Raw genomic sequence first — 27,332 nt, 5'->3', positions numbered from 1 at the left:
AGGCAGTATGGTAAAAGGAGGGTACGAGTTTGTTGCTGATTAGCGTAACTCCGCCCCCTGTCTCCTGTCACCCGTAGCTTGTACTGCCGGGGCCGGAGGAGGAGAGAAGCCCCGGCATCATGGAGAGCAATAGGGACGAGGCAGAGCGCTGTGTTCTGATAGGGAAGGCGGCCATAGAAGCCGGAGACAAGGAGAGAGCCAGGAGGTTCCTCAGCAAAGCGGAGAGACTGTACCCGAGCAGTGAGGCCCGAGGTGAGATTGGGAACATGTAGCCACGTACCCGCACTGTATGGCCATCGTTACCGTCATACTCTGTACTACCTGGCCTGTGTTATAGGCCTTGTCACTCTCCTGTTCTATTGCAGGGATGTCCGGCCCGTCACTCATGTATCGGCTGTTTGTTGCAGACAGTTCAGAAACAGCTGGAGGCCTGCTGCGGGCTGGACAGTGCTAGGTACATGAATATGATGGGCAGAAAGCAACATCCTAAATACTGAACTGAATAAGAACTTTCAATATCAGCCATAGGCTCTGATACTGAACTATAACTTCCGCATCTCTCCCCAAGGTTTATAGGGCATGCTGGGAAATGTAGGAGAAGATCTTGACGTCATTTGGTTTTCATGGCTATTGTACTGACCCTTGATGGTAGATATATATAATTCCAAAAATGAGGTGCACACTGGGAGCCTTTTCAGAAGTAGAAAATCTAAATTTTATTTAATACATGTTTAAAAGCAGGTCAACGTTTCGGTCTTTTCCTAAGACCTTTATCAAGACCAATAGCACCCATTAAAACATAATGCAAATAAATAAAACTAAGCACTCACCCAATCACGTGCCGCCCCATAAGACATGTGATGAGAAATTCCACCCCACTGTAGAGGTAGTGGGTGAGTGTGAGTTAAATATAGGAGGAGGTGGTTTAGGACAAGTATACAGCAAGTCATGAATGTTGTGCAGAGCTGGTTTTTCAGGGAACCAGGTCCGGACTGAGAATTAAAATAGGCCCTGACATTTCAGGTACACAGAGGTCCAATCAGCCCATATAGAGGCCCAACAGCCCCCACCAGCCCACTAAATACTGACTTTCTATGGCACGTTATAGCAGTCCCTCTGGCATTTGCCAGAACCTACACATTGCCAGTCAGGGCCTGCAGGGAACCCTATTATCATCATATAAGAATTAGTATACAAGCAGCACTCTAAGCTTATCTTCTCTGTTCCCCTTTAATAGCAAGAGGCACTTAGAGGTTGGACTGTGTAGAGGATGTTGGGGTCAGCACTTGTCCATTGGTTAGTAAACTGATGCCTTCACTTTCCTCTTTGCCACAAGTTATAGTGGGGGTGGTTAATAAGATACAGGTGAAACCCCCAAATTGGTTGGTTTCTGCTATCAGGAGCATTATGTTTCAGGGGATAGTGATGTGTCCAGTTGATATTGGGGATTACATCCATGGTACTGATTTGTCCAACCCCATCACTCCTTTCAGGAGTATGTTAGTATGGGATAATGTTGTGACCAAGTGGTACTGGGAATTGAATTGAGCATTGATCTCAAGAGTCTCTCACTTGGCAAATGAGTGAATCTTTGTCTGATTTCTCAACTGAAGCTGTGGCCCACATTGGGCTTATGATTGATCCAATCAACTAGCTTCCAGGCTAATGATTGAATAGCACTGCGGACCTATAAACACCCATGGGACAAGAACCACATAGGCAGATTGAAGTGCTTCTCGTCCAACTGGATTCAGTCGACCGTTTATTGGCCTGTGTATAAGTTCTGACATCTTCTCAAAAGTCAGGCAGGTTAAAAAATCCTGTCAGTGAAGGGCTGCATCGAGGCATTGATGTGGGCCCCTGTATGGCCATCTTTAAAACCATCTTGCTGCAGGTTTATTCTAATATATTTATAATGCTTAATAGTGGTGATCACAGACTATAAATATATGTTTTTGTGGATCCATTCAGTGCTACTGTAAGTCTGAAGTTCAGGTTCACTTTATTTGGTTTTTATTATCCTTTAATCATATACTGCTCTATTTTGCACAATGCAGAGATAATGTTTTTAAAGATGTGTAAAGGCTCTGTTTAACTAAAATATATAACTACAAATTATTTTGAGTTGCAACGAGTTTCATATACACATTTATCTAGACAGTAAAGCTATGAAAGGAAGAAAAAGTGAGCGGCTGTAAGGTAAGTGGGTGTAAGGTAATTGGGGTAAGGGTAGTGGAGTTCACTGGCTCAAGCTTTATTTATATACAAAAGCACAATGAGGATAGGATAGGGAGTTTAGTCTTTTTTCTTCCTTCCTGCTATTCTCTCATGTTGTACAGGTATGGGACCTGTAATCCAGAATGCTCAGGACCTGGGGTTTTTATTGATAACGGATCTTCCATAATACAATAGTAGGCTGTGAATTAGCCTGTGACCTTCTGGGATAGACATCCCTTCCCTTAGACAGTTCTTGGAGGATAACAAAACGTCCTTAACACAGTTCATAAGGCGCCAGGCTTCCAGGATTGATCCTTCCAAATGGGTGCCCTGAAATAGTCCATATAACACTGCATGGTGAGTGAGAAAGTTCCTGGGCATGAACTGAGTTCATGTTCCAGGGCATCAAGCAGGGCCTGGGTAAATGGGCAATCCCAAAAAGTGTGCATAGCTTTTTCTTATTCATAAATGATTCACCGTGGGTAATGCCAGTACCTGCACAGGTTATGGGCATGCATATAGTTTCTAAGGGGAAGTCCACCGTGCATGCGGTAGACCTTAAGAAACCAGGCAACCCAAGGGGTAATCTACACCGTTTGCTTAAAGGGGATGTAAAGGCAAAAAAACAAATCCCATTTTTACTTTAATGAAAAAAATATGTATCTCCAATATACTGCAATTAAAAAAAAATGTACCATTTTTATAAGAAACCTGACTGTATGCAGTGAAATTCCTCCTTCTTTATTTGCTCCGACTGCTGCAGATAGGAAACTTGAGATGGTCCTTGACTGCTCTGCAGGGAAACAATCATATTTTCAAACAGCAAGGGGGAACCCCCCTCCCACCTTACTTCCCAGAATTCAAACAACTTTATAGAGATTCGTATCCGCAGTTGCAGTGCAGTCCTAATATTCTGATTATTAATCAGTCTTGCTGTATCAGCTTTTGTGGCAGATATTATTTGACTTGTGCTGTTTTGATAATTTATGACGATCCCTTAGCAAGAGCCCAGACCACACTGAGCATGTGCATGGTCTTAGTCTTGCAAAGATGGTTTAACAAAGTTACAAGATGATGACCCCCTGTGGCTAACTTTGAAAGCATAAAGCATTTGATTAATTGGGCTTCTGGTGCAGGAAGGTCATGTTTATGTTTAGTATACAAAATACAGCATTTCTAATATTATTCTATTTTAGACTTAGTTCCCCTTTAAGGCAAATTCACCGTAACTCTGGATGCCCCCCTATAAAATTCTGGGAGTAGCATTTGCACATGTACCTGTGCATTAGTGGAATGACACAAGGCTGCTGTAAGTATCCCTTTGCATCTTTAGGGCTCAGTTCTACCCTACAGGTTACTCTGGCTCTGCCCTCCTTCTCTTTACCAGACATGAAGTGTATGCAAGATGCTGGCATGAGGGCAGCATATCTGTGTGGACGTAAATCAGCCAATATACTATCCCATACTGAGTTAACTGTTTTAACTAGTTGGACAAGAAATACATTCTGGCTTGACTGCCCTTACAGAGGACTGTGGGTGCACACCTTGAGGGCATAAGTTGAGATCAATATTTTTATTTACTCCTGTTACCTTGGGTTGGCGATTCATACCCAGCTATAACTACTTTTTCCATGATGCCACCCACCCTGGTTTTTCCAGATTTAGTACGTGATGGCATTTTGGCTGCGAAAATGAATCTATATCAACATATTATTTCAGATATTTCAAAATATGCGCATAAAGCTATGCGTACACCTGTTGGTATGACTGCCAAACCAGCAGATCTTTGTCCAATTTGGCAGCCTACCTGCTGGGCGATAATAGGCTGATCTAATCTGATTAGGTCATCATGCAGGACTATTCAGACCCTTTAGGACAGGAGAGCATCAATGGGCATTGAAGAGACACTGATTGGGGATCCCCTTTCTTGCCCTTCCCACCCTGCCAGAGTTAGTCTTCTCTCACTGCAGTGAATGGGTGCCAAGAGTCAAGAAGGACCCCCCCACCTCCCATCTGAGGCAAAAGGAAGAAGGGTTTTTTTTTGGGGGGGAGGGGTATGCTTCTGATTTATTTCTATTTATATTAATTTAATGAGAAGGAAGTATTAGGCATAGTAAAAGTAGACACCTCATTAACCTCTCCGTGCATGCAGTTTTAAATGAAATTAAATCACTTTTAAAAAGAGAAGTCACACTACATTGTTCATTGTTTCTTAGCACAAAAAGAATCTAATTATGGACAGAGGATGTGATAGCAGTGGCAGTATACTCTGTATATGCATATTTTAACCATCTCTTTGTTTTGCAAACATCCATGTACGTTGCATGTAAATACATGGCTTTGGTCACAAGGTAGCAGACCTGGTTTCATGTATGCATGTATAAACAAAAAAAACAAAGATAGGTTTGTGTTTTCTGAGGCTGTCCTTAACTTGTATTGGTGATATGGAATTACTTCATTCTTAAATTAGTAATAGTCTCTGCATCTTCCATTCAGTGATAAACACATTGCTTAGTGTGTGGTGTTCATTTGCTGGCAGAAGTAAAGAGGTGTATTTCACGTCCTTGCATATTTTGCCAAGTGAGAATTGCTAATGGTTCGTGTCTTTTTTACTATACAGCAAAATCTAGTTGTTAAAGTATTCACAGGGCTTGATTTTATTTTGATTTTTTTTAGACCAGTGTGTTTGGTCAATAAAAAGAAAAATGTATAGTCCTAATCAAAATATATATATTAATAGATTTTGCAAAATAGTCAAACATGGTCGACATAAAGTGATTATGTATCTATTGTCTGTATAGTGAGCTAATTTCTACAACGGTAACAGATTGCCTCAGATTTCTTTAGCTGTATTAAATAGCTTAAAAGTAAAGAGGCTTTCTGGAACTCGTGCAGTCTGGCCTTGGCATCTTTTAAATAAGGCCTTGGGAACATCTGCATGTTAGTAGTGATACCCAGGTCTGATTGACTCAGCTTAAAGTCTCATGATAATGTTGTGTGACACTCTTTCAGTCACAGCAACTATGGCTTATATGTCTTGGCATCATAGAGTTGGGCTGACTAACTTGCCAATGTGTTTAATGCCTAGGCACAAGGGTTGACCCTTCTCCCACCATTAGCACCCTTTTTATTCAGACTTGCTGTCTGTTTAGATATCAAATTGTTTAGCTACTGATACCACCTTGCTTTCTGAAAGGCAACAGAAACACTATCTGTAGTAAACCAAGGCTAGAAATGCTTTCTGTACTATGGGTAAGGATTCCTAAGATGAAGCCTTAAGCTGGCCATAGATGCAAAGATCGTACTTTTCCATCTACCGACCTGCCACTAACCATTCAGATCAAAGTCTTATCAGTCAGATCAAATAAGGAAGTTAAAGAACAGATCAGCCAATGTTCTGCCCCTGACAGCAATCGTACGATATCTGTGTCCGATAAAGCTAGTGACAGTCTCCCACTGAAAATCATACAATCGACAATACATGCAGAGATATTATCGGCAGCCGACAGAAATTTTCTAACTTGTCCGATCGACCAAACGACCGATCTCCGCCGGACGAAAAATGTTGGGACTTCCACACGCGGTCCGAAAATCGTACATCCTCGATCGGATCTTTACGTCTATGGCCAGCTTTACTGTGATAAATATGTGAGGCCTGAGGGGAAAAGCACACAAGCAATTTACAAGAAGAGACTTTAATTGATAAGTCAGGAGTTATTGCCTGGCTCTGTCAACTGCCAGTTTTCAACCCTCCATTAAGTGCCCATAAGTATAAATTAACATTAACTTTGTTCATAATGAAAGCAATCTGAACAAATCTGTTTTGGATTTGTATATTTATATTTATAATGAAATTTAAATGTAAGGTGGAATTTGTCTAGTCAGGGGCTACAGAGGTGGGTAAGGGGTGGGCATGTTGCTAGTACAGAGATCACAATTCTGCTGTCTACACCAGAAGATACTATTTGCTATTATATGACCAGAAGTTAGTTGTTTTTTTTTAAATTTCCTGGAGCAGTTTATTTTTCTGGTCCTGGTAGTTTGTAGGGAGGGAGTCAGTGGCAGTAAAACCTTCTGGCCTTAATTTTATATTTTAAAACTAATATATAATATATAAGAACTGTATAAACACTATCTGTGTTTGTGCTCACATAGACCATTTCCTCGCCACTTTATGCTTCCAGCTTAATGCATCCCTTACCTTATTTTCCATTGTGAAGTGATGGATTCTGGGACTCTGCTTTCCAGAGACTATATGCACGACCCACTATAGACATTCTTGGAACAATAGCTAAATGACTGATAGAATTGTTTTTGTGTAGACAGTAGAACCCTGATTTTACATCGCCCAAATTTAAAGTTTCCCTTATTATTTGCCGATAATTCACACTTGTATGCTCTGTTATTTCTTTTCCTGGATTTTAAGTTTGTTCTGATTGGTCCCTTAGGAAACATAAAAGCAGAGTTCTATTTTATCTGTAACCTTGTTATGAGCTAACGAGGGCCCCTGAGGAAATCTTGGTCCTCAGAGTTGTTTAAGTACAAGGAAAGTACTGTACCTGCACTGAACAGCAATTACAAATGAGAGACCGGAATGTAGTAAGCCACATTGAGATACCTCTGATTTAGGATAATTTGGTAACGTTTGAAGACGTATAGCAGATTATCAGTGAATAAGCAAGGCAAGGGGGACTAAATGAATTGATTTTTGGCTGATGCATTCCTTCAGAATGTATTGTATTGCATATACAAATAAATTTGGACACTTTCATTTCAAGCTTCTTCTTAAACAAATCCTAAATTCTAGCTCATCCAGTAAATCCATTTGGCTATTGGCTCAGCTAGTGCCCTTGTCTGGTTTGAGTCAGCTGCTCTGGGGTTTGAACTTGTGGTAGACAGCTAGCACTCTGTAGGTGAGTGGCTATGTAAATAATGGGCTTTCGTTAAAGGGGTGGTTCACCTTTTAAGGTAACTTTTAGTATGTTATAGAACTGTGAATTCTAAGCTACTTTAGAATTGCCCATCATTTTTTCTTCTTTATAGTTTTTGAATTATTCTTCTCACTTTTTCTAGTTTTTAAATGGGGGTCACTGACCCAATCTAAAAAATCAAATGCTCTGTAAATTGCTACATTTTATTACTCATTTTTCTTTTCAAGCATTCTCCTATTCATATTCCAGTCTCTTATTCAAATAAATGCATGGTTACTATAGTAATTTGGACCCTAGCAGCGAGATTGCTAAAATTGCAAACTGGAGAGCTGCTGAACAAAAAGCTTAATAACTCAAAAACCATATATAATAAAAAAAATAATACCCAATTGCATTTTGTCTCAGAATATCACTCGCTACATCATACTACAAGTTCATTTAAAGGCGAACAACCCCTTTAAGCTTTAGAGCCTGTATGTATCTTAAGACTTGTAATGAGTTATTCTTTGTGAAACTGCTATCTCTTGATACCCATGTAACCACTCCACAACATTTTTTCTTTTTAGTTTTGTTGGATGCTCTTGAAAAAAATGACACAACGGGAAATGGACCAAAAAGTGACAAAATGACAAAGGGTACAGAACAAACCAAAGCCGAGAAAGACAGTAGTGCTTTTTCAGGTGGAGACACAGGAAAGAGCCACACCCAGGACCAGGTGGATGGAGTACAAAGGTGCAGTATTGTCAATTTCTTCATGGTACAGTATAAAGCATTAAATCATTAAACTTTCAATCATAGTGTTGCTTCACCCAAATTTTGCTGGATTACTTTGGGCTGCCATGTACTACACACATTTTTCAAAATCTAGGTCACACTATATCAAAAAATCTATATAATTTATATAAAACTAACCCAAAGTGGTGACGGAACATAATGGGTCTTTTTGAGAATAGCACTCATGCCATGCCAGAATAATGAACATTAAAAGAAAATATTAATTAAAATTGGGCAAATGTCTCTTTTTCTGCAGAATACTTTGAAACAAAGGTTTAGATAAACCATTTAAAAAAGAGAAATGGTTCTTCAGATGTTCTTTTAACTATATTACTCATGCCTCAATGGAGAACTAAACCATAAAAATAAATATGGCTAAAAAGGCCATATTTTGCATACTGAACTTATTGCACAGCCTAAAGTTTTAGCTTCTCAATAGCAGCAATGATCCAGGACTTCAAACTTGTCACAGGGAGTCACCATCTTGGAAAGTGTCTGTGACACTCGCATGCTCAGTGGGCTCTGAGCAGCTGTTGAGAAGCTAAGCTTAGGTATCGTAGCAAATTATTAAGCAGAAAATGATGTTGGCCTGTAATATAAGCTGATGCTACAGGGCTGATTATTAAATTATTATGCTAATTGCACTGGTTTATGTGCTGCCATGTAGTAATTATCTGTATTAATAACTAATCAGCCTTATATTGTGAATATATATATGTGTACTGTATATTGTGAGTGGATCCATAAGCCCAGTAAGTGACAGCAGCACAGAGCATGTGCAGGGAATCAGCAGAAAAGAAGATGGGGAGCTACTGGGGCATCTTTGGAGGCTCAGATCTTTACTGCTAAAGGCCTGTGGTTGCCTTGGGCTGGTACACAAGCTCAAAACATAATGTACAACATTTCTAGTTGACTTCTTTAGGGCTCAAACAGACGAGCGTTTTTACCTACGCAGAAAAATGGAACGCAGGGGAGCGCAGGTAAAAACGCTTGTCTGTAAGAGCCCTTAGTTAAGCTTTAGTTCTCCTTTAAATGTTCCAGAACACCAAGAATGCCCAATAGAAGCAAAACAGGGTTATACCCAAGGGAATTTGTACAAAGTAGCAACTCTCTTGGCAGTGATGTAATAATGCAATCTGTCTTCGTCATTTAGCTTTGGATTCTCCCACAGGTAGTGTGAATGGCTCTGACTTGCAAAATGATTGGCTTCACTTCATGGGAAAAATGGGGACATGTAGAATAAGCAATTTAAATAACATAATAAAGACACAAAATCTGCTTGCATGATGTCTCCCGTCTACACCATAGTAAAATGTATTTTTAAGGTGAACTTCTCCCTAAAATGTCTACTGTCTAGTGTTACAGACCCTTTTTAACTGACTGCAGATTGATTGAGGGTAGTTTTCTATTAAATCTACTGGCATGCACTGCAAAAATCTCCCCCTGCACAGTCATCTGTGATAAAACTTATTGCAGCTCTGGCGGGCCACCAGTAGTTGCACCATTGGTATTGTATATCTGTTATGCCCGTTGTAACTCTCTTATACTGTAGATCGGTCAAATCAAGGGAAACTCATTTTGAGGGGATGTAGTAAAATGTTAAGGTGAAACAAAAAAGAATTAAATGCTGTTTTATAGGTCCATACCTTTCCTAAAAGCTTTATAACAAATTTTGCCCTTTCTTTTCACATTTAGGGGCAGATTTATCAAAATAAGATTAGAGTTTACCAATCTTATGGGATTTTTAGAATTGTATTTATCAATGGGTGACATTTAGAGTTCACCATTTGTTAAATATGATTCTTAAAATCCCATGGGAATGAATAGAAATGGGGTGAATTTTTCTGTGTTGCCCTCTTCTGTCACATTTTGATAAATCTGCCCCTTTGTATTATTATACTTTATATTGTTTTGTTTATAACATTCACACATGGCTGTTTATCATAATCATAGTTCTCCTTACGATACTGTACTTGGTAAAGTTTGTATTTGTGGAGGTAGTTATTCAGTTATGTACTGAATTGTACATATTAAACATGCAATACTACAAGACAGATTGCATAATAGGAGCAAATCATATGTACAAATTAGTTTTGTTTTTGCAATTTATAGCAAAAAGGTATTTACTTAAAAATATAGCCGTAAACTGTTTAATTTAAAAAAAAAAAAAATAAAAATATATATATACACACACACACACACACACACACACACACACACACACACACACACACACACACACACACACACACACACACACACACACACACACACACACACACACACACACACACACACACACACACACACACACACACACACACACACACACACACACACACACACACACACACACACACACACACACACACGTATGGGATACTTTATCCAGAAACGCATTATGCAGAAATCTCCGAATTATGGAAAGGCCTTCTCCCATAGACTCTCTTGTATCCAAATAATCCAAATTTTTTAAAATAATTTCCTTTTTCTGTGCAATAATAAAACAGTAGCTTGTACTTAATCCAAACTAATATATAATTAATCCTTATTGGAAGCAAAACCAGCCCATTGGGTTTATTGAATGTTTCAGGTACAAGAGGGGGGTTGTGGGTGCACTCCTAAGGCCATATAAAAAATATTTAAATACTATAATCCCCTGTCTAAAAAAAGAAAAACAGGGTTTTTTGTTACAAAGTTATGATTATAAAATTGGTAAGCCGCCATACCACGTCAAGGTAAACCCCATACGGTGGTCCCTAACCTGTTTACCTGTGATCAAATTATAAAACCTTGGTTTCAATCTTTGGACTAGATCCTCCCCCGCCATCTGCATATGCGGCTTTTGAAGGGGAGACTGCCCAGACCAACGCCCATTTTAAAAAAACAAAACAAAAAAAAACAGCCGTATGGGGTTTACCTTGACGTGGTATGGCGGCTTACCAATTTTATGATCATAACTTTGTAACAAAAAACCCTGTTTTTCTTTTTTTTAGACAGGGAATTATTGTATTTAAATATTTTTTTATATGGCCTTAGGAGTGCACCCACAACCCCCCTCTTGTACCTTTATTGAATGTTTACATGATTTTCTAGTAGACTTAAGATATGAAGATCCAAATTACAGAAAGATCCATTATCCAGCATGCCCCAGGTCCTGAGCATTCTGGATAGCATGTCCCATACCTGTACAAATAGGTCATCGGATTTTTTGTTTTGTTTTGTTTTTTGCTCATGGCTTTACTATTGATATTATTAAGTTATGGTGATTTGATGCAAAAAATAACATAACAAGACCCGCGCACCAGTCTTTTGCTTTTCTTTTCTAGCTTTTCCCTTTTTCAAGATATGCAATAACAGCCTCCAAAATTAAATCCGCAAGGGAGATAAAGAAACAAATTGGCAAACAATAGTGTAACACTGTTACAATGATGTTGCGATCTCGCATATCTTTTCAATTCATCTTAACCTTAACAAGTTGTTACTAAGCGTGGCGTTATATGGTATTTTAATGTTTAATGTAAATGTGGTAAGGACCTTGGTCTTTCCATTGATACACTGCACTGATATGCTTATTTCGTGTTTTTTTCCAGGACTGTTTCTTGGCTGGTGAGAGACAGCTAAAACTAGGCGAGAATTCTGTACATACCACCATTCTTTATCCTTGATCCTATGTTGGACAGCATACAATAAAAGACATAAGGGCTCATTTATGAACATAGATGCTAAATAGCACAAATGCAGTTCCCCATAGCAGCCATTCAACTAATTTGTCTGCTACTAATTTGAAAATGAAAGAAAACATAAAATTGTTTAATATGGTCAGTTACACGATCTTACTAAGAACATTTATTTTATTTTTTTTTTTAATTTCCTGTGATAGTTTATCTTTGTACAGGTTCCCTTTCCTGTCTATCTAAGTCTGTAGTATATTGATTTGTGTGAGCGTACTGTTGCACACTACAGTTTTTGCTGTGGTAGACAAATCACAACCACATATATGTTGATAATGACCTTTTCCTGCAATTGCTAGGATCTCCTTTCTTAAATGATATATATATATATATATATATATATATATATATATATATATATATATATATATATATATATATATATATATATATATATATATATATATATATATATATATATATAGAAAAAGTACTGGATCAAGCACTCCCACGCTCTAGTTCATCAATTCACCCAGGTGCTATCCATTAGTCTGGTATGTAGAAATATTCATCAATTCCGGATGCACACAAGGATTTTTGGAAATAAAAAACGTAACTTTTATTTAATATATCATTAAAAGAAAACAGGCCAACGTTTCGGTCCCCATCTTGGACCTTTATCAAGACATTGTTTTCAGGTTAAAATCACAATAAATAGGTAAAAGCAAATTGGTGAACCAATCAGTACACAACTGCGTCAAATGACACCACTGGACCTTGTCCATTCAAATTCTTAGAAAATACTATTAGATTTAATGGGTGTGTCATTGTTACAATGTGGCAAAAAAAGTTGTTAATAGTGATTCGCAAATAGTTACAAAAAACAAGTTACTTCGATAAAGAGACATATATTATCTTTGATTAAGAAAACATGAAAGAGGGCAATTCTCATTTAATCCAGCAGGTGACAGAGTATTCAATTTCTTAATCCAAAAAACCTCGCGTTGTAATAAGATTTTTGACCTGTCACCTCCTCTCCTCAGTGGGGGGATATGATCTATCGCTATATATTTAAAAGTAGGAAGTCTGTGTCCACTTTCTAGAAAGTGCTTCGCCACTGGTTTTTGAGTTTTACCATCTCTAAATGCAGTGCTAATGGCGGACCGATGTCCGTCCATTCTCAATCGTAGAGTTAAATCAGTTTTCCCTACATACGATAAACCGCATGGACAGGTAATGAGGTAAATGACATGCGTCGTGGTACAGGTAATGTAATGTTTAATAATTAACCTCTCCCCTGTATGTGGGTGTCTAAAACTGGTACCTGGGCACATGTATCTGCAAGATGTACAATTTGGACACCGGAAACAGCCTTTTTTGTTGTTTTTTAACCAATTATTGGAAGTATTTTGGTAGCCGTATAGAGGATCGTTTTTAACCAGAATATCCCTCAGGTTAGTCCCTCTCTTAAATCCCACCATAGGGGGTATTGGAGTTTTCAGAGCAAGGCTACTGTCTGCCGTGACAATATTCCAATTGCGCCTAATGCTGTTGCATATTTTCTTAGAGGCGTCGTTGTACTGAGTAGAAAAAAATATGTTTGATGTATCCCTCAGGGGTCTGGTCTCCCCACTGATCCTCTTTTTAGCTATAGTTAAGGCTTGGCCAAGAATTTTACTGGGATAGCCTTTTTGTCTAAACCGGCTCCATATATCCTTAATCTGTTTCTGTGCGCCCAGATCCTCTGAGTTATTCCTAAATACTCTACAAAACTGTGAGATCGGAAGTGAACGTTTAGTAGCCCAAGGATGATAGCTATTATATTGTAATAAAACGTTTTTATCAGTTTCCTTGCGATATAAGGTATACCCCAAGTGTACGCCCTTACGAAAAATATTCACATCCAAAAAATTGACCGAGTAGGGGTCCGCCGTGAAGGTAAATTTTACCGGTGATGGTAAAGCATTTAGGGTAGATACCATATCTGTGAATTCATCCACAGTCCCACGCCAAATCACTAGCATATCATCGATAAAACGTTTTAGAAATATAATCTTGTCTCTGTACTTAGGTATGATATAGTTAGACTCAAACAAATGCATATATAAATTTGCGTATGCTGGCGCCATGGCCGCACCCATCGCTGTCCCAGCAATCTGCAAGAAAAAATCGTGTTCAAATCGAAAATAATTTAGACCTAAGGTAAGTTGTAAAAGTTCTAACACAAATGGTATGGGTGGGCCACTATATGAGTCATATTGTTCCAACGATCGTTTCACTGAGTCTATACCCTGGGAGTGTGGTATAATAGTGTAGAGGCTCACAACATCCATACTTGCAAGCAATATCTGTTCATTATCAGGGATTATTACACTCTCCAGACACTGTAATAGATGTGGGGTATCCTTCAAATAAGTCGGTGTTATTTGGACCACCGGTTGTAAAATCGCATCAATATATTTACCCAACGGATATAGTAAAGAATCACGTCCGGAAACTATAGGGCGACCAGGGGGGGCTGTCAAGCTTTTGTGTACCTTAGGCAATGTGTAGAGGATGGGGCATTTTGGAAAATCCATGATCAAAAAATCTTTAATCTGTGTGGTAATCACACCAGAATTCCATGCTTCCAAAATTACTATATCAACCTGTTTCTTAAATTGTGTAACTGGATTTGAAGGTAAACGTCTATATACACTGCAGTTTGATAATTGTTTCCTAATTTCCCCAGCATAATCGGTGTAGTTCAACAGCACTATCCCTCCTCCCTTGTCCGCAGGACGGATCACTATAGATGTGTCATTAGTGAGAGTTTTAATAGCATTACGTTCTTCACCGGTTAAGTTATCACGAAATTTATGTTTATGGACTATATCCCCAATTTCACGATCGATAGATTGTTTGTACAACTTAATAGCCTGATTTGTAACAGGAGGTACATATAAACTTTTTAACCTAAGTGCAGAATGTTCATCAGAGGGAACGTCCACAGATGTGAATTGATCCCTAAAGTTCAAAGTTCTGCAAAGCTTAAAAGTCTCAATTTCACAGTCCAGTAACTTCGGGCGAAACATGGGAATAAAGCTTAAACCCTTACCTAATAAGGCAGTCTCGGCTGATGTCAAAGTGTGTGTAGATAAATTAAATATCGGTGTTTCTATGTCTTGCGAGCTCGACCTCTTTTTGCCGCGCCTCGTTGGATACCTTTTGTGGCGATTCTTCCTGAGGGTGGGCGATCGTCCGGAGCCGCCTCTAAAAAAGCCGGTGCCGGATCCTCTATGAAAGGCGCATTGGTGCGCGATTGATTCGCCTGTTCATCGCGATTGTCATCCCCTTCCGAGTCACCGGAGCTGATGTCAATGGAGTTAATCGGTTTATTCAACTTACGTCTGGGAAACCTCCGCATACGTTGTGCAGGGAGATAATCTCTTTCACCGGTAAGCCACCTGTAAACCCGGAAGTTCACATAGTCCTCAGATACTCTACGGAACTTTTCCCGTTTAAATTGTAATAATTCTTGTTTATACTTCTCAATTTGTGCTTTCGTGTGCGTTAGCAGGGTATCTGACTGATCAGCATTGAATAGGTGCACTTGTTCCAACTCCTGTGCAGCAATCAACTTGCGTGTGCGTGTTATTTCACCTGAGACCTCCTCAATAACGAGGATCATTAAGTCGAAGGAGCACCGATTTAATACACCTATCCACTTTTTGCAAAAGTCAGGGTTAGATCTCCCAATGGTAGGAATATTTCTTATACGAAATCCTCGAGGAATTTTTTTGGCTCGATAATAGTCAGAGAGAAATAGTCCATGTAAATCTAGATCGACTTCTTTCTTTTTCAGTCTCTCCCATTCACGGATTGTTTCCTCATTAGTGTTTTTAAATGGGAGATCTTTCTGGGTTTGTTGCCATAAGACCCGGTCTGCGTCAGCCTCACTTATATGCCAAGTTTCCCCGTAGTCATTTGGTATGCAACAGCGATCCACAAAGTCCTCCATTGTATATGTTGTATACTGTCGGTACCTGTTAATCCAGCAATATAGGCAAAGTTGCGGGTGCTTTAGATCGATATTTGAACAAAATATCAATTGTATAGAAAAAGTACTGGATCAAGCACTCCCACGCTCTAGTTCATCAATTCACCCAGGTGCTATCCATTAGTCTGGTATGTAGAAATATTCATCAATTCCGGATGCACACAAGGATTTTTGGAAATAAAAAACGTAACTTTTATTTAATATATCATTAAAAGAAAACAGGCCAACGTTTCGGTCCCCATCTTGGACCTTTATCAAGACATTGTTTTCAGGTTAAAATCACAATAAATAGGTAAAAGCAAATTGGTGAACCAATCAGTACACAACTGCGTCAAATGACACCACTGGACCTTGTCCATTCAAATTCTTAGAAAATACTATTAGATTTAATGGGTGTGTCATTGTTACAATGTGGCAAAAAAAGTTGTTAATAGTGATTCGCAAATAGTTACAAAAAACAAGTTACTTCGATAAAGAGACATATATTATCTTTTGATTATATATATATATATACAACAATCCAAAGGAATCCGCACTCACAGGTCTTAAATAAAATTAAGAATATTTATTAGAACAGATGACTAACGTTTCGGCCTCTCCGAGGCCTTTCTCAAAGTATTCATTCTGCAGAAAACATGCCTTATATACACACAACCTGGCGGGAAACAATGGTAGCTCTGACGTTTATTACTCGTCAGAACCAGAGCGACTCCAATTATACTAGATAATCACAAATCCATTGCACTATGTTATAAGATATGCATTCCAGTTAAATCTAACATTAAATTTAAATAAGCTACAATGTTAAAACAAGTCTAAAACAATTATAAAACCAATACATCAGGGCACTGTTCCTTAATAACTATTTTGTAACAATATACTGATTATTTGTACTCAAATTTATAACTTTGTTATCAGTGTCACAGATGTAACATTCTTTGAGGATGTCTAAAAGGTCCTGACTGTAACGCTTCCTGCTACTTCACTTGTTGCCCCCTAATGCTACAAACTTAGCTATGTGTACCCCTACAGTAAATAGTCCTCCCGCTCTCTCTAAGTAGTATGTAAACTCCATCTTCCAAGTTATATAGTAATTAGCTGGGTGCTATTTAATAGATGCTGTCCGCTCAGGTGCCCTACTGGAATATCTATTACTAATATATCAAATACACCCCCTCTCGTGGCACTACTCATCGTGCATCCCTATATATAGAGACCCTCATACTCCATTAATATGTGGTTAGTCCAAATCCTATGTGCTATCTGTCAACATTACTTACTTACTGTCTATAATCAACCTTCAAGCAAAAAATAAACACATTCCCTTATTATCAGCAAGAAGTAATATCATACAATCTTGAAAAACCCAAGGTACAAAATTAAAAAAAAGGTGAATAAACAAAAAATCCCAAAAGGTAAAATTAAAAAATAAAAATAAATATAAATGAAAATATAGAAATAAAATAAGCCCCCATCCAATGTTCAAGTCCTGTGATAAAGTCAATAAGCGTATGACCACACCTGTATTCCGTGTGTACGCTCATCCAGTGTGCACCATCAGCGGGACAATAAAATAAAACAGTTCATTTAGAACTTGCACTGCATATTTAAAGATAATAACAACTGGAAGATAGTAGCAGATGTCAAATATCCATACCCAGCCAGCTCATTCAATGGCATTGTAGCTGCCGGTGAGTCACTCATGGCATATGGTCGGAGCTCCTCGGTCATGAAAAGTAATGATTATAAAGTATCACTGCCTCGCCAGCTCGATAAGCGGAGTACCCGCTGCTGATAAGTTACAGATGGCTCTTTGATGGCACTCACCATGGCGGGCATCCCTCTCTCCAAAATTACCGGGGACCGGCGGGGAACTCATGCTGCCGTCATGGCGTTCCACAGTCAGGCTCACTGTATCACCGGTTCCGGGAATCAGACTTCACAAGGGCATCGCTACATCACAAGCTGGAGTAGCCGTTCACACACCGTCGCTATTCCTTCCACTCACCAATTTCAGTATAGCAGACGTATATGCGGTAACTCCGGTTACTTAACTTCGGTGGTTCCAGATGGTAAGTCGGTGTAGCGGCTACACAGCGGACATCCCTCTCACCACAATTACCCAGGACGGGCGTGGAACTCACACTGCCTTTATGGTGCTCCGCAGTAAGGCTCACTATATCACCGGTTCCAGGTTACCGATGAAATCAAAAGGTCCGGGAATCAACCTCACGAGGGCATCGCTGCATCTCAAGCTGGGATAGTCGTTCAAACCCCATCACCATTCCTTCCACGCACCAATTTCAGTATCGCAGAAGTGTTTACGGCAACCCCGGTTGCTTAACTTCAGTGGTTCCAGGTGGTTAATTAGTGTAGCGGCTATTCTTGTCAGGGCAAGAGTAAATCTTCAGTATATGGAAGTAAGCAGGCAAGCGTCAGTATGAGCCATTGCTTATATATATATATATATATATATATATATATATATATATATATATATATATATATATATATATATATATATATATATATATATATATATATATATATATATATATATATGTATATGTGTGTGTGTGTAACACTTTAAGTGACAGGCAACATATTTTCACAGATTTTCAGATCCCTGCCTCACTCTGTTTGTCATTTATTTTTTACAGGATAAAGAAATGCAAAACATATTATGAAGTATTAAGTGTTAGTCCTGATGCTGGAGAGGAGGATTTAAAAAAGGCCTATCGAAAGCTGGCTCTGAAGTTTCATCCTGATAAAAATCATGCACCTGGCGCCACAGAAGCATTTAAAAGTAAGGCTAGCTTATCTTATTTTATCAGTAATTTGGTGAATAAGCAACATAGATTTACATTCACCAAGAGATACAGAATCAATAAGGTGGGCTTATTTAAGCTTCTGAACTAGTCATAGTGGTGTTAATCTAAAGTCAGCATATGATTGCACTTTAAAAGAGTAGATGATTTACATTTCTCACAGGAGAAATACTACACTTTAACACATCAGTTTAACTTTTTTAAAACTTCACTCAGAAATTGGAAATGCCTATGCAGTGTTGAGTAATCCTGAGAAGCGCAAGCAATATGACCTTACTGGAAGCGAGGATCACGTGCAGAACAATCATAGGAATGCTGGCTTTGACTACCGCAGGGGCTTCGAAGCAGACATCACCCCTGAAGATTTGTTCAATATGTTTTTTGGTGGAGGCTTCCCATCAGGTACCAAACTCTGCAAATTCATGTTAAAATGCAATATTACATTTATTACAAAACATTGTGCCCTCCACAAATTGTGTGTGTGTGTATATATATTTATAATACACAAAAGCCATGAATATCCTGTAAATTATATCCTTATAAACGGTGAGTAGTGATGTCATCAGTTATAAACGGTGAGTAGTGATGTCATTTCTGTCACATGACTCACTAAAATTTGTGTATAATAATAAATAAAGTACCCCCAGTTGTAAAATATGAGGATATTAGAAGTTACCTCGGAGTTCCATGACCTGTATAAAAACACTCGGCCTTCGGCCTCGTGTTTTTATATGGTCATGAAACTCCTCGGTAACTAATAATATCCTTATATTTTACAAGAGGGGGTACTTTATTCACTATATATATACATATACATACAGGTATGGGACCTGTTATCCAGAATGCTCTGGACCTGGGGTTTTCCGGATAACGGATCTTTCCGTAATTTGGGTCTTCATGCCTTAAGTCTACTAGAAATTCATTGAAACATTAAATAAACCCAATAGGCTGGTTTTGCTTCCAATAAGGATTAATTATATCTTAGTAAGGATCAAGTACAAGCTACTGTTTTATTATTACAGAGAAAAAGGAAATCCTTTTTAAAAATTTGGATTATTTGGATAAAATGGGGTCTATGGGAGACAGCCATTCCGTAATTCGGAGCTTTCTGGATATCGGGTTTCCGGATAAGAGATACTATACCTGTGTGTGTGTATGTATGTATGTATGTATATATATGTGTGTATATATATATGTATATATATGTATATATGTATATATATGTATATGTATGTATATATATATATATATATATATATCTATCTCTATATATATATATCTATATATATATTAGGGATGCACCGAATCCAGGATTCGGTTCGGGATTTGGCCTTTTTCAGTAGGATTCAGCCGAATCCTTCTGCCCAGCCAAACCGAATCCTAATTTGCATATGTAAATTAGGGGCGGGGAGGAAAATCACGTGACTATTTGTCACAAAACAAGGAATTTTCCCCTTCCCACCCCTAATTTGCATATGCAAATTTGGTATTTGGCCGAATCTTTTGCAAAGGATTCGGGGGTTCGGCCGAATCCAAAAAAGTGGATTTGGTGCATCCCTTTGGTATTCAGTACTCTTTTTTTTTATAAGATAAAATGTGTTTTCTCTTTCCTTACCAGGAACTGTACATACATTTTCCAATGGACGGACTAGATACAGCCATCACCAGCATCATCATCATAGTGGACACGATAGAGAAGACGAAAGGGCAGATGTAAGTATAGGTATAGTGATATTTTAAGGAGAGAAGAACCATTATCTATCTGCTGGTTGCATATTGATATTTTTGGAAGCTGTCATATTGATATTTTTCCTTCTGTCATTTTAATTTACAGACATGGATGTACATTACACTGTATGTTAGATGTTACAGGGCAACCCTTTTGAAATAAAAAAATAACAAAAGTGGTATAAAGGTGATACCTTTATTGGCTAACTAATATAATCATAGCAAGCTTTAAGAACATTTACGTTCCTTTTTCAAGCTGATTACAATGAAGTTGTGGTGTTCTCTGGTATATATACAACATTCAGCTCATAGGTGAAATGACCAACAAAAAGGAATATCAATGTACCGTATATACTCGTGTATAAGCCGACCCGTGTATAAGCCGAGGTACCTCATTTTACCTACAAAAACTGGGAAAACGTATTGACTCGCGTATAAGCCTAGACACAACTAAGACCCTTCATGCTACAATCACTACAGCGCAAACGAAATCACTGAAAATTTGTCCCCCCCTCAGTGGATTTATATTACAGATATTTTTCAGCTGAGACAAAATATACTTTCCACTAGCAATTATACACACATAGACACACATATACTTTACACACACACTCTTCCCACAAAATAATCACACACACATACTATACACACAAACTCCCCACACATATACTATATACACACACAAACTCTCTACCCACACCATCATACACTATATACCGTACACACACTCCCCACACAATAATGACAAGGCTGATAACATACCGGTATGTTAATGCAGAGCTGAGAAAGTTTCTAATACCGGTAGTTGTTTGTGTCGGACACAGACTGCCAGTTCCGCGCTGGGGCTGCTGAGGTTGCTCTCCCCGACTCTCCGGCTCTTCCTCCCCCATTGGCCGGAAGGTGAGACCCGGCAGCAGCAGCTGGAGACGAGGGAAGAGACGCGGAGACGCGGAGAGAGCTGCGCAGATACGGCTCAGAGCAGAGAGAGGGGAGGCGGCCGGGAGCACAAGGCAGAGGCGGCCGGGGATCGGGTGTAAATTACGGGGAAACGCGAGGGGGCGTCCGGCTGCTGCTCGAGCTGTGGGGCTTCCGGGCGCGACACGTGGACTTCCAGGGACTCGGGCTGAGGACTCGGGGGGTGGCACCTCCTGAAATTTACCGGTGAGGCAGCCTTCCTACCGTATTTCATCTACAAGAGGTTCTTACCCGCGTATAAGCCGAGGTCAATTTTTTCAGCACATTTTGGGTGCTGAAAAACTCGGCTTATACGCGAGTATATACGGTATGTGTAAGGTGACCGACAGAACCGAATCCTAATTTGCATATGTAAATTAGGGACGGGGAGTGAAATCACGTGACTTTTTGTGACAAAACAAGGAAGGAAAGCTGTTGACCAGGGGCATCACCAGCGACATTGAGATTAGAGTACCTTTTAAATATTAAGGAGAGCATTAAAAATGCTCCACATTTCAGAGAAACCCCATATTCAAAAAACCCAAGCATTCTGGATAATAGCTCTCCTACCTACACACTCATGATCAGTGACCCATTATCTGAAAATGTAATTCACATTTAATCAGCATAAACTCACGTTTAATTCACATAACATCATCGTTGTTATTCAGATTGTTGTTGCTCCTTATGAAACCAGTGCTTCTGATGATATTTTTATGTGATCTCCCAGGATTCCTTTGTGCTTATGTGAAGGGACCCCAATTTTTTTTCCTTTATTTGTAAAGTGGGCACATTACAGCTTACTCTATAAAGATGGATTGATTTCAATACTAGTCCCTGCCCTGGGGAAGTTTACGGTGTAGGGTCCCTGTCACATTCACTCTTATTACAATCTGTTTAATCAGGAGCCAGTTAACTTGCCTGTTTTTGGATTTACAAAGGTAAATCATTTCTTCAGTCGCTACAGGGAAAAAAATGTACTAAACTATATGCCATTTTGACATACAAAAATAATTGTTTTGCTGATTTAACTAGCTGTTGCTTCTTTCACCTTGTGCACAGAGCAGATATTACACATAGTGGTATGTTCATTTAATGTAGGCTCAAAATAAACACAATGTATTCTGACAAGTATGTAAATTGTACCAACAAAACAGGTGTTTCTGTTGAGTCTGAATGTTTTAACTTTCTTTCTGCATTTTCCACAGGGTGGTTTCTCCATGTTTATCCAGCTGATGCCTATAATTGTTTTGATTCTTGTGTCTTTGCTTAGCCAATTAATGGTCTCCAACCCTCCATACAGTTTATATCCAAGATCGTAAGTATTTTCATTTGACTTCAGTTAAAATGATTGACCTACATGAACATGTGCAAATTTGCTTTCCCAAGCTGAATAATATACTTTTTAATGGTCATTAACAATAATTTTGCATCCTCATAATTTTATTCTGATTGTCACTGAGTTCTCTTATAAGCATTTGTTAAAATTGTACTTGCTTTTGGTTTGCTGTACTGTATATGTTGAAATACCCATAAATGTTTTGTGAATGTTGAAATGTGGGCCTAAAGGTAACGTCAAATTGAATCAGGATCTGGTTATGTACAAGAATGTGCAAAGATCAGTTCAGTAACCCATAGCAACCAGTAGTTATTTTTTACTGGTCTAGCGCAGTTAGAATACTCTACTGTATTTTCCAGGAGTTATACACCAGGACAAGGTGGAGCAGGGAGGGGTATAACAAGGCATGGCCAGAAATATTGTCAGGCTATTCATTTATCATGCTTTGGTTGTTGTCTACATATTTAATGAACTTGCTTATATTTGCAGTAGCTGTAAATGAGTAAACTATATAGTGTAAACTAATAACACATTGGTATTGGTATGTAAGTTAAAAATTAAAATATGGATAAGGAGAAATTGTTTCCCACCTTCATTTAAAGTACGAAATGTATTCCTTTTCCCAGTGGTCAAGCTACTAAACGTGTAACAGAAAACCTTAAAATTTCCTACTATGTGAGCAAGGACTTTCACTCTGAATACAATGGCATGTTGCTCCAAAAATTAGAGAAAAACATTGAAGAAGATTATGTGGCTAATGTCCGAAATAACTGCTGGAGAGAGAGGCAACAGAGTAAGTAGTTGTGGAATGTAAAGAGTTAAAAGCTTGGCTTGGTCTTTAAGGTTTGTGTGAAATGTGGATATTTATCATGACATGGGGGGGTGAAATGTTTAGAATGCTCAGAGTGTGGTCAATAGGGAAAAAAACTGGGAAAGAAGGGCTGGAAGAGATACTATTGGCACAAATACTGATTAGAGAAAACCTTGCACAGAGGCGCAAACCAACATGATGTTTTGCACATTGCCCCAAGGTAAGCTCTCTTATGGTGCCAAACTTGCACATCATTCCGGTATACAGGCTAGGCCAGGGAGACCCAGGGAAATACAAGGTGCAACAGTGGACAGACCTAGGTTTCTGCTCCCCTTGTCATGGAGGGCAATTAAATGTACCTGGCAGGATCTACCATGCAGATACTCATCTCATAGGATTGTGATATGAAATATATTCAAAGATGCTGTTCCTTAAAAAACCCTCTAAATGGATGTCATGCTAACAGAACTTGCAGTGGCTGAGAACAGGATGCCTTTTTGCATAGTGGCATGCCACTTGTTTTCTTGAAACAAATCAACTTTTGTCTGTACAGCTCACAGACAAGACTCCTTTTGGTTGGTGTGAATTTGAGTAGCTGCAGGCCTGTTCCAGGACATCTTTGGTTTCAGACTTTTGCTTTCCATGGGCAGATATTAAAATGTACTATTGCAACAAAGTGGTTAGACATTTCAATTGTTAACCTTCAAACACCAGCCATTTATAGAAATACAGGCACCGTATGTGATGTTCAGCATTAGAAGCTTGCTTGCCTTTGCTATAAAACATGTACCATTAGTGTAATCTGTGCTTTTTCATTTTTAGAATCAGATTTAATGCATGCAGCAAAAGTGTATCGGGACGAGAGACTAAGAATGAAAGCGGAATCAATATCTATGGATAACTGTAAAGAACTTAATCGACTCACATCACTTTTTCGAGGTGGATGAAAGATTATGCCTCTGTTTCTTTGGACATCCTTTTTTCATGTAAAATCCAAGCTAAGTGCTCTACCATGACTGGCCATGCAGGGAGTATAATACCATTTATCTGGCTAATTTCAGGTCACAGGGTCCATTTTTTTTTATTTATTTTTTTTTACATTCGTTTATTTCAAGAATTAAAAAAAAAAAAACAAAAAAAAACAATTTCAGACACCGCTTTGGAATCTTGAATCCATGAAGGGCATGTAAATATTTCACCTAATTTTATTGTATATAAGAGTTAAGAATTTTCTATGTACATAGTTACAGATGTGATTGGATCTGATTTTCATACTATTCCATCAAATATGACAAGAGTTCAAACCAACCATAAAAAGAAGTTATATTTAATTGTGTAGCCTTGTAAAATAATCTTTAAACTAAGTGCTTGCGGCCATTTTCTTGAGTTAATTTTGCAATCCGAAGTCTTCCCCCCCAATAATGAAGCACTCACATTGTTGCTAGTTATCTTGCTTGTTCAAAAAATCGGGCTCAGTTGGTTGAGTAGTTTGATTTGCCAGTCAGAGAAAAGAGCTGGCCGTACATGGAACAATTTGATTGTACTGAATTGCCATTCAATCTAGGAGATCCTTAAGCAGTTTATAGACCTTTTGCACACAATTGTCATCACAGCTGGTCTGTCTGTTAAAAAAATCTTCTGCATTTGCATGGTCCTCTGCTTTCCCAGAAGTCTGTAGATTGCGGCTGCTGCTGCTGCTACACAAATCAAGGGCCAACAGACCTGTGAGCCATTCTCTGATTTTACTGGACAAGCAGTTGATATATGACTGCAGAAAGAAAATGTAAATAAATTATTGTTATTTTTGTGCCTGTTGTTTAAAAAAACAAAAACAAAACATAATTCAATAAAACTGTGGATTTTGTTACAGGTCGGATTCTTTTTAAATATGTTGTATGTAGTGAATTGGTTTGTTCTAGCTTGAGAAGGCCAAAAAGCAATGAGTTTTTATATGTTATGCTGAAATTACTGATTTGTTGTAGTGTATGGAAAAACATGACACCCAGCATCAAAAGTGCAGCTGAATTTTGAGTTTTTTCAAGTTTAGATCAACATTAATTGTAGTATTCGATTTGCAAGTCAGGCCTAGAAGTTTGGCAGTTGCAATGCGGCAGTCAGGGAAGTAGGGATGCCTGGGTCCACCCCAGTTAAATTGCAGAGAGATGGGGGGAAGCAGTGGTTTAAACGTGAACAATAAGAACAACTCCTTGACTATTCTTTGTTTTACTGACACTGTCTTAAAAAAACTGGACTTTGTCGTCGTCGTCATCATCATCATCATCATCATCATCAGTTTAAGGAAAAATAAATGTGGGGAACGCCACTTGCAAAAAGTGTATTTTTAGATCATACAGTATAATGAGATTCTTGCTGTTTTCCTAAAGAACATGATCTGCACAAACCTCCTATACAGAACTCTTGTCTTTGAGAATATGCTTTTTGACTGGTGTGATACTAATTAGTGTGTGCACTAGGGTTCACTTGGAGAAGCACTAGACTAGTCTTTTTGTCAACTGTGTAAATATGTATTGTTATTGGCCAGCTAAAATAAGCTTATCCAGATAATAGTTAATTTCTAGATACAAAATCACACAATTCGCAGTTTTTTTTGCCTTAAATGATGTGCTACATTAATCCTAATTTTGTGAAGTTTTTCCTTTTGTATAAAAAGCGAATTAAGGAACTTCATTTTTTTATTCTCAGTGCATATTCCAATAAATGAGTATTGTCCCTTAAGGGTAATGTCCCGTTTTAAGTAGATTTTCCAACAGTATTTTTCTGGTAGAGACATGCCAGAGTCTGCCTTCTGCTACTTATGTTAACTTTAGTGGGAGATAAGAAACAGAAATACAGATTTGATTGCTTTTCTAACAGTAAATAATGTGTTCAGCATTCTGGCGGGAAAGCGTTTTGCACTTCCCTGAACCAGTGGACACTGCATGGGACTTTGGCCTAAATGGGAATATAGATCCACTGCTATAGATCATAGCTGCATGAATATTTTTCACATAGCAAAAACATTATCAAAATAAATGTTTTCTCCTTTGTGAGAAGGCAATGAAAAGTAAATATTTTTTCTATAAATTTTAGTTAAATCTGTCCCTGTCTCTCTCTTGATAACTGCCCAGGGTAGGCATTATACCTCATTTTTTGTCCTATGTGTTTAAACTATAAACTTCACTTTGTACCACATTCAGCCATCAGATTGTGTGAGCTTTACCTCAGGAACTATAAATATGAAGTAAAATCGGTGAGCTGATACAAAGTGAATCAAAAGTGGGTTACATTCCAGAAAAAAGTAGTAGCTACTGAAGATATATAATTTTTTTTAATGCATGGTAGGAGACCCTTCCAAACTTGCATTGCACACAGAACAGATTAATGCTCTTGTCTAGCAGAGTAGAAAACAGAAGTTAGCTTTTCTAATCCAAACTCTGGTTAGTGTTAATACTGTATATCAGGGGTGTCCAACTTGCGGCCCGAGGGCTGCATGCGGCCAAGGATGGATATGGATGCGGCCAAGCTTGAAACGCTCAGTTCCAGAGGAAACGTTGTAATAATAAGTCTGTTTAATATCCAGGTGTCCCATATTCTAGTGTATAACTCCATCTGGTTATCCAACTGGTATTGTAGTGCTTTTATATGTATTTTCTTTACTTTTACAAATCAAGAGTGTTTGTGTATGTCATGTGTGGCCCCAGACTATTTTTATTTTTCCAATGTGGCCCAGGGAAGCCAAAAGGTTGGACACCCCTGCTGTATATCATTTCTTACCATTCCAACTTAATTTTTGTGTAAATTTTTTTTTGTATTTACAAAGCGAAACCACTTGGCTCCATAATAGTGGCCAATGCCCAGGATAATTATTGTTGTAAAAGACAAATGTTCATATGATTTGAACATTTGGTCGTTGTTCCGATTCCAGAATTAGATGAAGTGGGCAAACACTTTAACATGATTAAAACTTTCAAACCTTGCAGAACTCCAACTCGCCATTGGCAAAAGTGAAAATTGAATGCACCAACCTGAGCATCCAT

The 27,332-nt window shown here is 38.4% G+C and overlaps 1 protein-coding gene across 1 annotated transcript; it reads left to right on the top strand.

The window, feature by feature from the left end:
* Positions 1-118: 118 nt before the first annotated feature.
* dnajb14.L (DnaJ heat shock protein family (Hsp40) member B14 L homeolog) lies at positions 119-26,781 on the top strand. The gene is made up of 8 exons (XM_018251986.2): positions 119-252; positions 7,715-7,880; positions 18,296-18,441; positions 18,680-18,865; positions 20,082-20,176; positions 22,354-22,463; positions 23,111-23,277; positions 24,118-26,781. Exons 1-8 carry the CDS (start codon positions 120-122, stop codon positions 24,240-24,242), a joined length of 1,128 nt encoding a protein of 375 aa, XP_018107475.1. The 5' UTR covers position 119; the 3' UTR covers positions 24,243-26,781.
* Positions 26,782-27,332: the final 551 nt, after the last annotated feature.

This window comes from Xenopus laevis, chromosome 1L (genome assembly GCF_017654675.1).
Source record: "Xenopus laevis strain J_2021 chromosome 1L, Xenopus_laevis_v10.1, whole genome shotgun sequence".
In the NCBI taxonomy this organism is placed as follows: Eukaryota; Metazoa; Chordata; class Amphibia; order Anura; family Pipidae; genus Xenopus; species Xenopus laevis.
The sequence above is the reverse complement of the archived record's forward strand: the minus strand, read 5'-3'. Positions and strand labels throughout refer to the sequence as shown.

Excerpts from the sequence above, each read along its gene's own strand:
- dnajb14.L (XM_018251986.2), top strand. The coding sequence starts at position 120 with ATGGAGAGCAATAGGGACGAGGCAGAGCGCTGTGTTCTGATAGGGAAG. Across the intron at positions 7,881-18,295 it reads CAGGTGGATGGAGTACAAAG|GATAAAGAAATGCAAAACAT; the intron begins GTGCAGTATTGT and ends TATTTTTTACAG. Across the intron at positions 18,866-20,081 it reads TGGTGGAGGCTTCCCATCAG|GAACTGTACATACATTTTCC; the intron begins GTACCAAACTCT and ends TTTCCTTACCAG.